Source organism: Apteryx mantelli, unplaced genomic scaffold, assembly GCF_036417845.1.
Source record: "Apteryx mantelli isolate bAptMan1 unplaced genomic scaffold, bAptMan1.hap1 HAP1_SCAFFOLD_71, whole genome shotgun sequence".
Lineage (NCBI taxonomy): Eukaryota > Metazoa > Chordata > Aves > Apterygiformes > Apterygidae > Apteryx > Apteryx mantelli.
In genome coordinates this window covers 625,514-642,962 of record NW_027118797.1, presented here as the reverse complement: position 1 = coordinate 642,962, position 17,449 = coordinate 625,514, and the positions used below count along the sequence as shown (strand labels likewise).

The window sequence follows — 17,449 nt, the reverse complement described above, 5'->3', positions numbered from 1 at the left end:
AGACCTTGAAGTCTTCACCAGACAGAAGACAACTATAACTCTAAGAGGGGAATTAGGCATAAGAGGTGTGGCAGAACACACCTACCCCCCCACATGCACACACACACACACATCTCAGGCCCAAAGTGTGGCAGAGCGCAACTACCCCCCCCCCCCATATCAGGCCCAAAGTGTGGTGAAGCACAACTATCCCCCCCATGCACAAACACCTTATCTCAGGCCCCAGCTGACCTCAAATAACTGACTGCGCCCAGAGCTGACCAGGAGGAACTAGGTGATACTGGTTGCAACTGGTGAGGCCAGAAATGGGCATGAGAAAAAAAGGTACAACTCCACACCAAATATTGTATGACCACGAGTCAAACTCCGTGCCCATAAATAGCGCTGCAGCCTAGAGCCCCTTGAGCTCTCCTGCACAGCAGCAGGCTGCACAGCAGTGAATGTCCCCTTGAGTTGGGAGGACATATCATGAACTCCTTGCTAGAGAGGAGGAAGCATTGGATGCTTCAGCTGTTTTACTTCTGGCCCAAGTGTCAGCCCCTACTCCTGAATGGATCTACAGCCATTTAGGAAGTGTGGCCCTGCTACCTCACCTCCCTCAAGGGTTCTTAAGACTTCTTACTTAATTCATCAATACCCAATAGTCACCACAGATGTGACATCTCACCCTCAGCTGGAATGGTGCGTGTGTAAAGTTATCCCAGAAAAGACTCCCCCCAGAGCTGAGCCAGGCAGACTGTGTTCAGAGCCTTACTCCCTTTACATGAGGGTGGCAGAGGTTTCATGGGTCCCTGCTCCTACTGCCTGTGCTTCCTTCTCCTCCCTTGGAGAGAAGGGTCCCACCAGCCAAGAGAGAGGCATGTTGTTCTTCAGGTAGTCCAGCAGCTCCTCCATGTACTCCTGGATCACAGCCAGCTTCCCCTGGCTCTGGGTCAAGATGCTGCTGGACAAGTCCTGGAAGGAGCTTGCTGCTGAGAAAACAGCACGAAACTCCTCTAGGTTACCAAGAGATTGTTTCACCTTATTCTGAAGGCTTGAAGGCAGGCCTTGGATTGCAGATACTATTTTACAGCAGGTGATCTGCAGCTGATGTGTGATACTGCGTGCCATGAGCAGGGCCAGAGACTCCATCTCCTAGAAGGAGGCAGAAAGGAGGTCAGAGGAGCAAGTTACTTTAAGAAATCAAGCAGGGAAAGGGTGAATCAGATCCCTCTGCTTCCCTCCCCATGGGCATACCTCTGGCCTTGCAGAGTTTGCATCTCCACTCTCCCTAGGACACTTCTTACTCCAGTCCAGCCACATCTGGCATAGTTTCTCTTGCCCTTCCTGAAGCTTTTGGTTAAATCCTTGCTTAAACACTTCAATCTGGGGGGGGAGGGGGGGGAATCAGAGTGTCTCAAGACAGAAACCTGCTGGTCATCAACACAGCTGTCACTGTCATAGTGAGGTTGAGACCAAGTCGTACATTTGGCCCTGTCCTGCTCTCCAACAGGGAGGCAGAGCTCTACCTACCAGTTCAATGATGCAGTGAAGCTGTGCAAGGGCCTCCTGCATGCCCTGCCAGGCCCGCTTCATTTTATCAGTTGAGTGCAGGTAGGCAAACTGGCAGAGTTCATCAGAGAGAGACCCCAACCGCACAAAGTACCTCTGCTTCTCCTGCTGCTGCTCCACAGATATTATGTCTGTGCCCTCCCCAGATGCTGCCAGTTTGGCTGAGGAGAAAGACAATGCCTGTAAGTGTCTGACCAGAGATGCTTAATAAGAAAACTAAACAAGCATCAGGAGAGCTTGGACTATGAGCCAGGTAGCCTCCAACATGGCACTTCCTATTAGTTCTTAAACCCATTTCAAAGATGAGAAAACAAGGTTGGTATCCCCATTTTGATGATCCTCATTAAATATGCAGGCACATATGCCACTTCCTGACCTAGTTCCTCATTTCCAATAGGCAGACTGAGGTCATCTCCTGTTTCCTCCAGCACAGCTCCTGCTCTGCTCACAGCCATCTGGCACACTCTGGAATCTGTAACCATTGCCACACTGCTGGTCACTGCAGATCTGGCAGCCTCCATGCCACTCTGAAGAGCCTCCTTGGTTGCATCTATCACCTCTGTCACTTTGCTGCTCACAGCATCCTCGGCATCAGCCACTCTGGATGACATTAGCTCTTTTGTGTCAGAGAGAACCTACGGAAATAGGTTAGTGTCAGATAAGAACTGCAGTGCTCTGTGACCCAGTCCCTGCTGCACCCAGAGGAGTCTTCAGACAGTATCTCCTGTTTGCTTTCTTACTCCTAAGAGAGCTCACTCTATGCACTCAGGGATTTGTTTCCTCAAGAGAACTTGAAGTATTTCTATCCTTGTAAAGGCCAGCTCTGCCCTCCTCTTCCAGCCAAGGAGGGCATAGCCTTTGGTTCTTACCTGGTCCATTGACTTTTGAAGGAGAGGGAGCTTCTCCCCTACTTTATCCAAGCCCTTGGAGGCATATTTGTTTGCCACAGCAACTGCAGAAAAGAGGAGGTGTCAAGACTTGGGTTTTCTACTATTTCATCTTGCAAGTCCTGCCTCCCCGATTATGCTGCCTTGCAGGGACTGTGGGTAAAGACTCCCACTCAGGCAGATGTGTTTTGATGTAAACTGGATTTGCTGAGCAGCTTGTCTTGGTTTCCACTGCTGCTTGGTCTTGAGCTAAGTCTGTTCACTTTGAGAATAACCAGTCCCGACTTGCACTAGCAAGAACATAGCCACATACTTTGGAGTCCCACCTGCAGCTTGTTTAGTTCTTGACCAGACAGTTGCTTAGCTCTCACTTCTGCCCTAGCCTCCATGTCCCAGGGATCTAGAATCACACAGTAAACAGGAGGGGGCCCACTCTGGTCTTAGAGTTAAACCAGGCCTGTCACATCAGCTGTTTTGTCAGACCCTTGCCATCAGGATCAGCCCCCCTCCCTCCATGAGGTTTAAAAACTTCTCACATGCTGAGGGTCTAGTTCTGGTTCTTGGGTTTTTTTTGTTTGTTTGTTTGCTTCCCCCCCCCTCCCATTTGTGGGAGTCGGGGGGGGGGGGAAGGCAGCTCCACAGGAAACAGGACCATTAGTAATGATAGCCCTCCAAGTGGGGCTTTTCTTCCAGCCCCCATGGGCTTCTAAGAATCAAACTACAAGCAGCTGTCACCTAATACTTTGGGCCTGGCAAGATCAGTTTTAGGGTAGTCAACACCTGAGTCAAATCCAGTCCTTCAGGAAGAGACACTTCTTCACACTACTCTGATTAGGACTCAGCCTTTTTTGCTTTACTTGTAAGTCTGGAGCTATCCCTTTAGTAAGTCAATGAGAGAGGTGCCTTTCCACACCCAAGGGCTCCTTTCAGGGTTGGAAGGAACCAAAGAGTTAGGAGTCCCTCTGGGAAGGGGATTTGGCCATCACAAGCAGGTGTAAGCCTCCCCACCACATTACCTTGAGGCTCTAGTGTAGTCAGAACCGGTTGCACACAGGTAGCTGTGGCTTCAGTCACACTCTTCACTCCTTGCTCTGCTGCCTCACCCACAGATCTGATGTAGGGGTGGCTCTCCTTGGTGGAGACATAAGCTGTAGAAACCACATCACAGGCAGAGCTGACCAAGGTCAGGTTAGCCACCAGATTTATTGCAGCCTACGAGGGCAAAAAAAATAAAACAAGCCATGAGGCTTCCAAGCCTGACAGAGCTTTCTATGCAGCCCTGCACCAAAGCTTCACCTTTCTGCCTGTTCAAGTAACCTGGTCTGGTTGAAGGAGAGCAAACCACAGCTCATATTCACTTCAAAACCTGCAACTCACTAAAGAAACAAGCTGTGGAACGCTATTGATATTTATGGTTGGTCCATAACAGAAAGGTTTTCTTCCAATACAGAATCATCCAAGGGACAGAGGAGAGTGTAGACAGTCTCAGTACTGCTAGAACCTTGCCCAGCTCCAGTTCATTTGACGTAGTTATTAAACAATTCCAGGAAAAGCTTTATCAGAACAGGATCGCATTGATGTTAAGCTGGAAGACTCCACACTAGTCAGCAAGACACACGCTGCAGTCCACAGAGGCAAGTGCATCAGGTTTTGGGGCCCCCAAGACATGGGAGCCATTCCACGAAAGCATTGCCCAGGCTCTCGACTAGAGATGTAGAGAAGCATCACTCCTAGGCAAGAGCCAGGCTATTTTGCTTAATCTAGCAGGTTACTTACAGGGTCTTCAGGCCTGCTCTTTTGGCTGTGCCACCACTCATTCCCAGAGAAGCTGCAGGGCACAGGCTGAGCAGAAGAGACTCCTCCCTTTGGGCAGGCTTAGTTTCCCCCTAGCCACAGTAGCAGCCACTTCCTCACACCTGCACCCAGAAGCTGCTGCTCCAGTTACAGCTCACACAGAGTACCTACCTGCTGTTCCAAGTGTCTCCCCCCCTGCTGATGTGGGGGACATGCTGGCAGGATGTAGAAAGTCTAAGATCTATTTACACGTTCACTTTCAAATGCATTTGATTTCTGATTTGCCTTTAGTTGCAACAATGAAGGAATGTATTTACCTGGGACAGGACAAATTGGAAGACAAGTTGCCAAACCTGCAAGAACCAGATGACAAGGTAACAGTTTCTGGTGGATGGGAGGCCAGGCGAACTTGCTTGTCTAGCTGGACCTGGCCAGTCTCCTTGTTCTGGGCTGAGAGAAGAGCAAGGCTCTCTTCTCTTCTCCCACCAGGTATCTTGTGAGTCACTCATAACTGACTTCAGTATTGAATCTCTTTGAACCCTTACCCAGCAAATGGTGTGCCTTGGTCCTGAACTTCTATGCAATAAAATTTAGACTTAAATCTGGTCTGTAGAAACAAACAAAACAAAACAAAAGAAGGGTGGTGGGTGGCTATGACCTCCAGAGAAAAGCCTTGTTACAGACCAGTTGAATCTACATACATGCAACTTCTACTGGAGAGGAAAGAACCAATATTGACTGAAGGAGTACCTTGACTAAAAATGCTAATCCTTCAGTCTAACACAGAACTAGAAATTCTCGCCAACTAGGAACATCCCCCCGCCCCCTTCTTGGTGTCCATGACATGTTCTTCTGGAATGCTCTCCCTCACAGAGGAGATGAGACCCGGGTACCTGCCAGTTCCCTTGGGCTGGCTCAGATGTCCGTTCCCCCTGCTTCCTACCCCAAGGCTCTTCTAACAGCCTAAACCAGCTCCTCCTTTCACTCCCAACTTCCTTTGGTTATTTTTGCCTGAATGGCTCTTTTGACTGTCTGATCAAGCCTGGTGCATTTAGTCAATAGACTTAAATGCAAATTCTGAAGTTAGATGGCAAACATACTGTAATCTGTACTCAGTAGCTGCAGTGCAGACACTCCCGGCGCTGGACTTTCCTGCTGAAATGATTAAAAGACAAAGGAAACAAACAAATAGTTACTCTCCAAAAACAAATGAGTGTTACTTGAGCACTCTGTATTGAGAGTTTCAATCCTGCAGCTCTGTCCCAACTGGGAAAAGTTTGAAGCTGCAAAGCCAGAACCCTCTGGAGCTGTCACAGCTGTTCTGACTTGCCCTTCTGTCCCCTTCTCTCCTAGCTGGTGGGTTGGTACTCTGCTACATGCATGTTCTAGAGTTCATCTTCTGGGAAGATGTTAGAGCACAGCTGGAAACTCTTTGTATCCTTGCTGCTGGACTACTGTCCCTTGACAAATTTGAATACTCTAACCTGAGGTGAAGTTTCTTAACATTTGTTGTCCCACGTTCTTCTCACTGAAGCTCTCAATGACAATTTTAACAAACTGTCAGATTATTTTTGTGGAAGGTCCCATGCAAGTCTCATTACAGTTTCCACATCCCACAAACTGGGTGAACTGCACCCCAAGCAGAGCTTACTCACACTTGTAGTCTGACTTATTCCCCACCTGGGCTGGTCAAATAGCTCTGATGTTGAAATAGTCTCATCAACCTCACGGTTGTACCAAATGCTGTTCTACAGAAGTGGGTACATTCAGTCTTCTGATCTCTCTCTAGGTTCTCTCTGGCATCAAAGAGCTGGTGTCACCCAGCATCACTGGTGCCGAAGATGCTGCGATCAGAGTGGCGGTGTTGGAGGCAGCCAGGGAAGTTGTTCAGAGAGTCCTGGAGTCTGCTAGGTCCGTGGTGACCAGCCAGGGCATGGCAGTGGATTGCGAAGCAGGCAAGATCACTGACAGAAGTGTGGAAGCTGTGCCAGGAAAATCGGATCACCATTTCCCCATCACAGATGAGGAACTAGGTCAGAAAACACTTGCGTGAGGCAGATCTGCAAAGAAGATCTTTCTAGGCTTCTCTGCAATGTAGAGAGGTAGCGCGAGTGTGTGTGGTTGGGGTACTCGGCCTCCTAGTTCCTGCTATATTTGGGGGATACAGACACTTTTAAAAGCCATGGTCACTCTGACTCTAACCTGCAAGGCTTCATGACTGCTGACCATCTGTCGTATGCACTCTAGGACAATTAACAATTAACTTCTCATCGCTGTTTTTTCCAGCTGACCTTGTGGTCTCTGTGGAGGGGACTGAAGGGGCAGCTGTCCAGCAGCAGTCAGACCATCAGGGTTATTTCATACATCTGAGTTCCTTGCCCACTCATCTGCATCAAAAAGCCTACCAGTGCTTCTTAGCCAAAGTGAGGAAGATCAAGATGGTCACGCAGGAGACTTTCTCAAAGTTGCAGGAGGTCATTGAGCTGGTAGGAACACTGTTCTGTCTCCAAGCGTCCTGTCTTGAAGCTGCTTGCTGTACAGCAGTCTTCCCCTTTACTCCCTGTGAAGACCAGGAGGATCTCTGTGCCAGCTCACAAGCTGGCTGGGGTAGTCACAAGGCAAGTCTTGCTGCTATAGTAATTCACCCTTGTCTTCGCTTTCCTGTCCTACTCCAGATTGATTGTGTCAAGCAGGGTATTGATCAGAAGCTTCAAAATGGGCAGGAGAAGCTGCACCAGATGTGGCTGACCTGGAACAAGAAGCAGCCAAAAGAGAGTGAGGACGCAACTTCCTTGGAGCTGAAGGTAGTGGTCTGCTGGAGATGCTGGCTCACTGAAGCTGTTTTGGGGTGGGAGTGGGTGCACTGGGAGCTGCTTCTAAAGCTTCCTTTCCTCCCCTGTAGTGGCTGGAGGTCCAGATTCTGGCCATGTCTCATGGCATCACCCAGCAACTGCAGCACACTCTGCAGACTCTACTGGCCAACAGCCAAGGCTTCCCATCCAGCATCCAGGACAAGATGCAGCAGGTACAGCAGGAATTACAGGAGACCCACAACTCCTTGCAGGCTGCTGCTTCTTTCCAAGACCTGTCCAGGAACATCCTGACCCAGAAACACCATTTAATGAACACAGGCCAGGAGTGCATGAATGAACTGCTGGAGTATGTGGAACATAATAGACCTCTTGCCTGGCTGGTGGGACCTTTCACACCATCTTCTAGAGCCTCTGTAGGATCACAAAAAGGGACAAAAGAGAAGGAAGGTGAGGGGAATAATTCCTCTAATACCTACTCTTGTGGGAACCAACTTCTCTAGCTAGTACTGATATAAAAGTTTCCCCTGAACTGTGACTCCTGCTGTTGATAGTAAATCATCCCTCCCCTGCAGTGCTTAAAACTGATCAATGACTTCTAATCCAGGAGTACTCAGGATTCAAGAACAGTTTTGTAACAACAGGCATTCTTGCATGTAAAAAATAAGCAAGCCTGGTGATCCCAAGCCACCTCTAAATAAATTAAGATCAAGCGTGTATGATGCAGAAAGCTTTCTGAAATAAAGTCATGTGTCATCACTTGAGGCACTCCTCTGCTTGGCTACCCACCACAGCTTTGCTCACCCACGTGTTGGGACATAACCTTCATTTCTCACTGTGTCCCGCAGGAACATGCAGTGCATGGTGAGGAGCAGTAATCACTAGGTGCTGCAACTTGTGTTCCACGAGAGCCCCTGGTCCAGTCATGGTCTGTCTATCTACATTGCAATATTGCAGTCTATCTTCCCTGCCCAACAAGGTTAGCCTAGTTCAAAAGGTCTTTCCAGATGAATCCCAGTGCTGCTTTTTCCTTATATTGTCAGCGTTTCATTCCTAGGAACATTCTGTAAGACCTACCTGCAGTCTACCTAAAATGGTTCACCTAGATCTAGATGCCTGACTGTGCGTGGGTAGTGTGTATGTAAAACCCTGTGGGTTTCCCAGACAAAAAAACATGAATGTTTTTGCTTCTACCGCCTATGGTGAGTGTGAGCTGTCACACAGTAAAAAGCAAACAGCTAGATTTCTTCTTAAATTCCTTTAGTTGCCATCAGAGAAAAGCAGAACTGTTTACAAAGAGATGAGTGTATCATCCTGGCTCAGCACCTGTACTCCTGCAGAAAACCTTTCAAAACCATACTGATTTCCAAGAAACTGCTACTATTCCCTCTTGCACCCACTCTTTATCGCTTATTTTTCATGGCTCTTTTTGAAAGTAAAATGTTTTGCTAAGTCCCCTTAGCAGAAAAAAACTCATACAGAGGTAGAAAACAGCAAGCAATTTTGTGTTGTGGGTATGCTGCTGTTAGTACCAAAGAGCATGTCCCAGTGGTTTGTATCACAGAGGAACAGAAACTCTCCAGATGGAAATTGCTGTTCAGATCCTTTGTAGTATTGGCTTAGCCTTGCTTAGCCTTTCTATCTTAGAAAGATGTATTGAGTGTGATAGCTGTCAGCCTGCTGCGGAGTTTAGCATACTGCTGGACAGTCAGGTTTCAACAACTGTGTAGTTATGGTGACAATTACCACTGTTGCCTTGGCTGAAGCTGCTGAGCACCTGTATTTATAAGGAAAATAAAGATGAACGGTCAAAAATAAAGGGAGACTCTTGAAAAAAGAAACAGGAGAGTTTCCTTTGTCTGGGTTTTTCTCCTCCAATAAAGATCAGCATACCCCTTCCCCTGGAATCTGTTAAATCAAATTATTTTGGTTTAATGGGTAACCTTTTTTCCCCCATCTCTTTTAGCAGCAGAGGAGGAGAGGGAAAGTAAAGCAGGACAGGAAGAGGTAGCCAGAATTGGCATTGGCTATACCTTGTGCTTGTAGGCTGATCACCTAATATAAGGTGATGCAGAGAGATTAGGGAAGCTGAGAGTGGTGAACTGAAGTGGAGAATCCATTGCTGCTAGACCACTGACAGTCAATGAGAAAACCTGTGCCAGCATCTCAGGGCTGGAGTTGCTGCTATAGAGACTGTATCCAACTCAGTGGCAGGTTGCTAAAACAGCCAAAGGACCCAAGAGGTAGACTGACTCTGAAGGACCAGACAACATCAAGCTGACTGCTCTGAAAAGGAGTTTGGCTTTTTTTTTTTTTTTTTTTTTTGGACAGCATGGGTGGTATTGACTGAATGCAGTAATTGGCTGAGCAAAGTTTGGTCTTCAGAACTGAACCTAACCCATCAGTATGTACTAGGAACTGTTCCAGTCTGGGGTGGGGGAGGACAGAGATCCAGAAGCAGAGATTTGCTTCTCATCTCCTTTATCTCAGATGTGCTGAGCGTGTTGCAAGTGCTCGTAAAACCCTATAACAACAATCTGGAAGAGACTAGTGGAAGGACAGAGAGCTGAGCCTTGCTTGGGCAAGCTGCCTGGCCACAAGCTTTGACTGTGCCGCTACCATTTCAATTTATTTAACATAGGAAGGATGATTTAACCCACCTCATCCACACTAGATAAGGAAGAAAAATACACTTCATTAAAACAGCTAAGTTAGAAATCAGCATTTCTGCAATACAGCTGGATCAGTCTACCCCTATTTTTAACAGCTGGCCAAACTCTCTGCACCAGCTGGGCTCATTCCTGTAAATGGTTCTGCTCCCCAAACTGAAGGCTGTTGTGGATAAGGAGGTCTCTGTGAGGCACTGCAAAAATGCCCCTTTCCCCAGGGCTGTTCTTGCACAAGGTGAGCCTAACGTGCCACCCCTCAGGTGTGCTGCCAGAGGTAATCTGAATATTGGCTCTGAAAGTGTGGCAAAACCTCTTATTGGAAGGAAGATGTGCAAGGAGCCACCTGAGGGCTGGACTGAGCTCAGATGGGAAAGCTGGCACCTCTGAGAAGGAGATGGTGTGATGCTCTGATGAGCTGAGTGTCCCCGCATGGGGAGGGAGAAGGCAGGGAATGGCAGGGAGGTTGTTTGTAAGATGTCAGCAACACCACAGGTGAGTTCTCAGCCATGTCTGTCACCAGCTGAAATATTCTTGCTAGGGTGTGTGTCTGTGAAGGAATTGGGGGGGGGGGGGTTTCTCCCTGTTCAGTGCTGAGACCACATGTTGTTGAGGAGAGCTAGTGTCCAAGGCAGGGGATGGAGATAATACTGATGCTCTGTTGTGAAGGACACAAACTGAGTGAAAGTTTCATGTCACAAGTCATGGAAGGTAACTGATTCAACAGGGCCTGACAGTCTGCTCCTGAGCAGTTGGTGCTGGAGAAATCAGTGAATCAGCTAGCTCAGTTAATCTAAGAGGGTTACAGTCAACGATTTATTTTGTCTTCTTATTGCATAGTAAGCATCTGCACCAGTTGCAAATGAATCCCTGTTTCTGTGCTCATTGTTGCATTGACGTCTGAAGACCACAGAGCTATTGTGAAAGAGAACTGCTCCAACCAAGTCAAAGGAGAGCCTATGGATGCTGTATCCATGACGACAGCTCCTTCCACTTTCAAACATTCAACACCAATTAAAGGGAGTCTTCCCAGTGTTAATAATGGGACTAGAGATGCCAGATCATTGAGCTGGATGTGGGAACTGTGGGATACTGTCCTTAGTTCTGTCAGCTGCCTGTGGGGAGACTTTTTCTGCGGCCCTTCAGCTCCTTGTCCCCATCTTTAAAATGGAGATCATGATTTTGACCTTCTTCTGCAAAATACTTTGTGATCTGCTAATGAAAAGTGCCATATAAAATATAGGGATTAGTGATTATAAACTCCACACTTACCATTCAAAAGGCAGCTCATGCTCAAGACAAGCCACAGTCCCTGTAACTAGAGAAATACAGTTCCTCTGCGTAGATCTGGTGAGCACCAGTTTTCAAGTCCTTGACTTCACTTCACCAGGAGTAAGAGGCACATTCAGCCTCCGAAGCAGTGATGTGCATATGCAGACGTTTGACTCTGAGCATGTAAGCAGAGCCACCAGGAGGACAGGCTGGGCTCTGCTGCTCATCAAAGTTTGCTCCTTCTGCTGGGCCTGGGTGATCTGACACAGTGACTGCACAAAATAAATTTCTTCCCCCCGAGAAAGTACCAGCAGCTGGCCTCCACTGGCATCCCCTTTAGCAGGACCAGGACTTTTAGGCAGGCTGGATTACAGTGCAATTTTTGGCTGAAGCAGAGCTCATGTTGGATTACCCATACAAGACCATGCAAAATGCTCCAACAGCGTTCTTCACTCAGCAGTTGACATCTGGCTAACTGCACTTGGTTTCAATTCAGAAGACATCTGGGGGGCTTGCAATATGCATGTGAGCAGAGGGGGTTGTTGCTCTTCAGCAGCGCAAAGTAGGAGGTCTGAATGCCCTTCTGCTCTACAACACGCTTGCTCAGACTGCACCAGCCTTTTCCAGGCACCTCTGATTCATGTCATCAGCAGGTAACTTAGGCCCAATAGTTGAAGAAAGCACCCACTAAACTGTCAGAAAGACCCTGTAAACTATTCAGAAATTTCATCTGAATTCCCTTCCATACAAAGATACTGGAGCTTGAAATATGTACAGAGCACCAAGGAATAGGCTCTAGCAGCAGATTTTTAAATCAGTGCTTTAGGCAATCTCCTTAGCAGCTTGTTAGATGTTTTATAAGTGTCCTTCCCAGCTACAGAAGAAATAATAATACTAACAATTGTGTCAGATACAAAATAATTTTGCAGCCTTTTTCTCTGCAAGCTCTCCAGTTTCGATAAATCATACACCCTTCCATGCAAGGAAAGGTATCTAAAACCATAGTACAGACAGCATGGCAGGAAGACAAAAAAAAAGCCAGGGCCATCTTTTCCTGAGTTAGTTCCAGCCAATAATTTGTTTGCCTTAGCAAGTCATGCATTTGCTGAGCTGTGATACCTTCCCATTAGCATAGCTGAGTGCTCTCTGGGCTCACAGGAGGAGGTGTTAGAATTAAGCATGGAGAAGCATAATAAAGGAATCAGAGATGCTTTTTTTTCTTCTTCTTCTCTCTCCTGGTTTTGTTTTTCTGTAGCAGCAAGACTGAAAGATGTGCGAATGGTTTGGAATCACTTCCCTTACCAAAAATAAAAGTTCTGATTTAAGTAGGGCTGGGAGACTCTGAGAAAGGAAAGAAACTTACGTCTCTTGCTGAGAGGAGACAGACCCACCTATCTGGAGCCAGACAAAAACTCGAAGAGCTGCCATGCTGCATTTAAGGTGGCCCATCTGGTGCTGGCACTGGTCTCTTGCAAGCACATGGACTGCATTAATTTCTCTCTTCCAAGAGAAGTGGGACCCATGCACTGGCATGGCGCTCCCAGGTCCTGGTTCTCATGTACCTGTATGTTTCACTGGTCTGCGAAGTGGACCAGCATGACCAAGAGAGGTGGTGGACATCCAAACTAACCCAGAGCTGGGGTGGAAAGATAGTCACCCTGGCAGTGGCTGCTGTGGCAGAATATCCCTTCAAGCAGGGAAGTGATTTGAAGCTGAATGTCCAAGGCACTGGGTGAGTGTTTTAACCAGTGAACTGTGAGAACTAATAAGCTCCCTGCCCAGGATGATTGTCCATGTGGATATGACCACACCTGAGTGATTGCATCAATCAGACAGGAAAAGCTTTCCTAGGTAGAAATATCCCTGCGGATGGCAGAGATGAAGCAGGGCAGAAAGGACACAGATGCCTTTGCCTTCTACCCATCAATAAAGCAGTCAGCAGTGAGGGGTTTATATCTTTGATTTTAAAGATGGAATATCATATAGGGGAAGTGGCAAACATATTTTACACTTCTCCTTTGAAATTGCTAGTTTATTTCTAACAAAATCATTGCAACCCAGGCTAGCATTTTTTGAAGTACCCAGAAGTAGCCAGTAAAAATCTACATTTCCAGGTATTCTCTGAAACTCTATGTTTAATTTTCATTATGGATGATGGAAAAAGGTCCCAGGAATGACTGTAAGAAAAGAAAGAAAAGAAAAAAGATGCCCTGAAATGAGCAGAGGAGAATGGACAGGCACTTTCTATCACAAGGTGGCCTGCAATCCTTTTTAATCTCCCTTCAGTGCATCCTTTTAGGTAGCAGGCCTAGGGGTACAGCTCAAATCAGCTTAGAGAGGCTTTTTATCCAGATTACACTCCCTCAGTTCCAAATCCCCGTGCCTGGGGAAATGAGAGCCATTGCACTGGGACCCAATGAGCTCTTGGCACAGTGCTTGCTGTGCAGCTGCAGCCTCGCGCCAGCAAGCAGGGAGGACACTGCAGACCCACCGCTCAGCATTAGCCCCATAAGAGATCCCTGCTCCCTTTTCTATACCTCTGATAGAAAAGTCTCCCAGTAACTGCAGTCTGAGATTAATAAGAATGACTAACTGGGGCAATATGGTGTTGTCAGCCCTCCTGTGTATTGCCCTTTTTGGAAAGCACCTGACCTTTAATATCTTTCTTCAAATTGTCTTTCACTGTACCATGGATTAATCCTAAGTACATGTCCTTTTTCCACAAAGCATGGCTTAGGACTTTCATGGGAGAATGAGGACATATTATCTGGTCCTAGAAGTCTAGAAACTTAGTTTTAGAGAGGAGATTCTACGTCATACTTCTTGGCAGGGAGACTGCAGGGCAGGTGTTATTAAGTATACAGATGACTTCTGAAGGAAGGTTGTCTACAGTCAGTTGAATTCTAGTCACTAAATACAGATGTTGAGGCTTTAGGCTTTCACAGAGCATTTGCAAAATGTTCCAACATTTAAGTGCAGTTAGTAGATTAATTTCACTATGGTTCAATTTGCAGTTTAATGGAGTCAAGGTTAGAATGGATTATAGCCATTTAGTCTGGCCTCCAGCTTTAACCACAGTGCAGAATGTTATTCACTGAATTTCACAAACATTTTAGGAATACCACTAGTATGCAAACAGCAGCCTATGGACTATCTCAACTCTTTTGCATTTGAATTTCAGAACTGGTGGCCTGAGGGACAGATAGCTTAAATACTTGTTTTCACAATTTAACTTCCAGTCTTATTTGGTTTTACAATGCCTGGCAATCAAGATCTTTCATGAATGTGCAGTTATGGAAAAACTCTGATGCAGTCAAAGGAAGAGCCTGTAACATACACACATTGTTTCCCCCACCTGCAAAAAGCTCTGTCATGCTGTCATGCTATGAAGGTTCGATAGCAACGACTGAGACAGTAATATAATAATAATAAAAAAGATGTTTATTTCCTCACACAAGTTCTTGGATTAGTAACATCCATTAAAATAATGCGATTACTAATTTAGGAAGGATAACACAAAACCATCAGTTACTAATTTAGAAAGGATAACCTGAAACCGTCGATTACTGCGTTATTAATTGGAAGGACTGCTTATCCCTACTTGAAAGCTAGCTTGTTCACTCTCCTAGTGAGAGGGCTCTCAACCTCGAGGAGTTACCTTAACCCAGTGTCCCAGGAAAAGGGGAGGGGGGGAATACTCACGGTCCAGCCGGAGAGGATGGTCAGGTCACGTTCCCGTCCCTGCTCAAACTCTCCTAGCTCCCAAGTCTCTTTTTATACGGCTGGGGCTCTGGGCAAGCACTGCTTTTGCTGACTTTTTGTGAGTTTCACAATCACAGGACTGTCTGTTTGTCCGCTTGGGGGGACCCTGCTAGCGAGGCAAGACCACAACACCTCCGTGCTGCTTCTTCCCTCCCCGGCGGTCCATGCAGATTCCAGGTGGCAGACTTCTTCAGTCTTGTTAATGCTGCCATTCCGCAGCCTTGCGCATATCAGTCCTTGCGCATATCAGTTGGTAGACGACTTTAGTCCTGTTAAGTCCTCTGTTCAACAGCTTTGTGCACATCAGCTCTTGTGCTCTCAGTTCTTCTGCATATCAATTGACAAACTTCAGTCCTGTTAACTCTTCACTCGCCCGTCAAGCTCCATTTTTTTGGACTGAGAAAGTTAATTCATTTTAAAGAAGATGTTACAGGAGAAATGTGTGTGTCTACACTCCAGAGCCTGCCTACCTTTAAAATAATGCCCTCCATGACTAATGACAGTGGAGTTTCCAGCAGCCCCATTTTAGAGCAGGCAGGGAACAAGCCCAGGCAGCCCTCAGCCAGCTGTCCTGAGCCAATATCCGTGCCGCCACAGCTATGGGATCATCCATGCACGAGGGACATCTGGTTCAGCTCCACCTGTGGCAGAAGGCACTTCTCCTCCTCCTGCTGGAAATCTCCCTTGCAAACCATCTGTATGATTAGAGGCACAATCCTGTGTAATCCTTGCCGCTCAGAGCTCTAATGATGGTCGTGGTGGGCTGTGGCCAGGAGCTCATGTCCCTGCTTCCAAGGGATTGCTGTTGCTTGTGGCAGACTTTTCCAGAAATCTCTAAATATCGGAGAGAGATGCTGCAGCTCAGTTCACAGCTCATGACTTGTCCCTGTTTATTTGGTTGCATGTTCTCAAGTAGCCTTTGTTTGCATTATTATCTGGAGCAGTGTGATATGACTGTCCTACTTTGCCTCCTGTAAAAATAGCGCAGAAATAAGGTTTGATCTCTTTCCAACCACAGAGATAATTGTGAGCTGTTTGCATCCAAGATCTGCCTGGTAGGTCGTTGCAGCTATTTTAAAATAATTCCTTTAAAGTTCTTTTTTTTTTCTTTTTTGATGGGGTCACTGAGATTGGTGGTAAATCTTGATACACCTGTCAAAATACTTTTTTTCACTGAGAGAACATCTTGTATTACATGTCTCAGCGTTAGCATATTTTAATACATATCCCTTTCTTTTTCTAGTCTTTAAAATAGTTTTGAAGATACAGTTTTCAAATCTTTTATTGTACATCTTTTCATAGAAATGTCTTCATAACTGCTTCTTTCTTTCTTTTGAAATCAGATTTCCTTCTGATAGGATCAGATCTGAAATCATTTGTTATGTTCTTTGTATTTTTCATTTCTGAAGTCAGTCATTGCTTTTCATACTGTTTCTGGGGGAATTTTTGAGGCTTTTGTACTTTTTTCTATTCTTTTAACACTGATTCTCATGTTTGTGATACAATTTTATTTCTGGTGTCTTTATTCTCTGCTTTATGTGATCTTTTTTGTTGGTTCTTTCCTGCAAGTTTTCTGACTAAATTTCTTTAATTTCCAGTTGATGTACTTCACCTAAGTATTGCTGTCATGAAAGAAAACTGGAAGAAATATTATAGACTTTATGCTAGTTTAACTGTCTAATAAAGAGATAGAAGGAATGGGAAAAACAAGCTTCCTATAAATCTAATTAATAGATTTCTGAGTTGGCTGTTAGGAAGCCATGGAAGGGGAGCTAAATGCCAGAGCATGCAGCTCTGTTCAGTGTGCATCACAGTAAGCGAACAAGGATGTTATTAGCGCTGCAAGGAGGAGTTTCTGAGCAGCGCAGAGATGACCACTGCATCTCCCTGCCAACAGAGAACTCTGGGAGCACCATGTGCACAACCAGCCAGGTCATCTGGGGTTTGGATTGACAGCATCAAGGGCCAGGTTCAAATTTAAAGGAGCCTCTAAGAAAACACTGGCTGATATTCCCATGCAGAAACCTCAGCAAATTCAGCGACATTTTGGATGCCTCAATTTTCTCTCAAAGAGGTTGTTGCTTAACAAGGCACTTCATGATATGCTTCACTTTTTTTAACAGGAACACCTCTGAAACCTACCAGAACATGGTGTGTAAAATCTACCTGTTCCCATCTGGCCCACAGGGCCCTCTTTCCACCTGACATCACCCAAAAATGCCTCCTTTCAGGATTGCTTCTCCCTGGGATCTTCTTGGAGAGGGTGGTCTCAGCCCCCAGGACAAGAGTACAAATAGGAAGACAAGAACAGGAAGAATCCTCTGAAAATTTTAAAGCAAAGACACTGAAATGACCACAGTTTGTTTACAGCAGCAAAACCAGGTAGGGGAATGAGGTTTGTAAAAACCTCAGCAGTGATCACGATGACGGGATCTTATGAACTTCTCTCCTCCATTCCTCAGAGCAAGAGTGTGGGAGCTTTCAGTGCTGCCAAAGAGCAACAGACTCCAAAACAGCAAAAAAATCCTGTTTTTCTTCTCGGCAATCAAATGTGGAACTCGGTGTCATGGGGAGGCCTTTAGCCCAGGAGTGTAATATTGAAAAATGGGATAGGTCTGTTATATGAGTATAGGTGATAATTGGTGTAACTAACAAAATGAAATCTGTGAAGGCAGCTTAAAACCGTAAGGTTAGGGCTGAGAGCGGA

General features: G+C 46.2%; 2 protein-coding genes across 2 annotated transcripts; one reads left to right on the top strand and one right to left on the bottom strand.

Moving 5' to 3' along the window:
• Positions 1 to 759: 759 nt before the first annotated feature.
• On the bottom strand, positions 760 to 3,959 carry LOC136996716 (perilipin-3-like). The gene is made up of 7 exons (XM_067317554.1): positions 3,945 to 3,959; positions 3,455 to 3,650; positions 2,421 to 2,503; positions 1,928 to 2,186; positions 1,513 to 1,712; positions 1,237 to 1,365; positions 760 to 1,134 (listed from the first exon to the last, which is right to left on the bottom strand). Exons 1-7 carry the CDS (start codon positions 3,957 to 3,959, stop codon positions 760 to 762), a joined length of 1,257 nt encoding a protein of 418 aa, XP_067173655.1.
• A 1,117-nt stretch (positions 3,960 to 5,076) lies between these two features.
• Positions 5,077 to 9,088, top strand: LOC136996715 (perilipin-3-like). The gene is made up of 6 exons (XM_067317552.1): positions 5,077 to 5,121; positions 6,022 to 6,265; positions 6,519 to 6,718; positions 6,908 to 7,036; positions 7,135 to 7,492; positions 9,009 to 9,088. Exons 1-6 carry the CDS (start codon positions 5,077 to 5,079, stop codon positions 9,086 to 9,088), a joined length of 1,056 nt encoding a protein of 351 aa, XP_067173653.1.
• Positions 9,089 to 17,449: the final 8,361 nt, after the last annotated feature.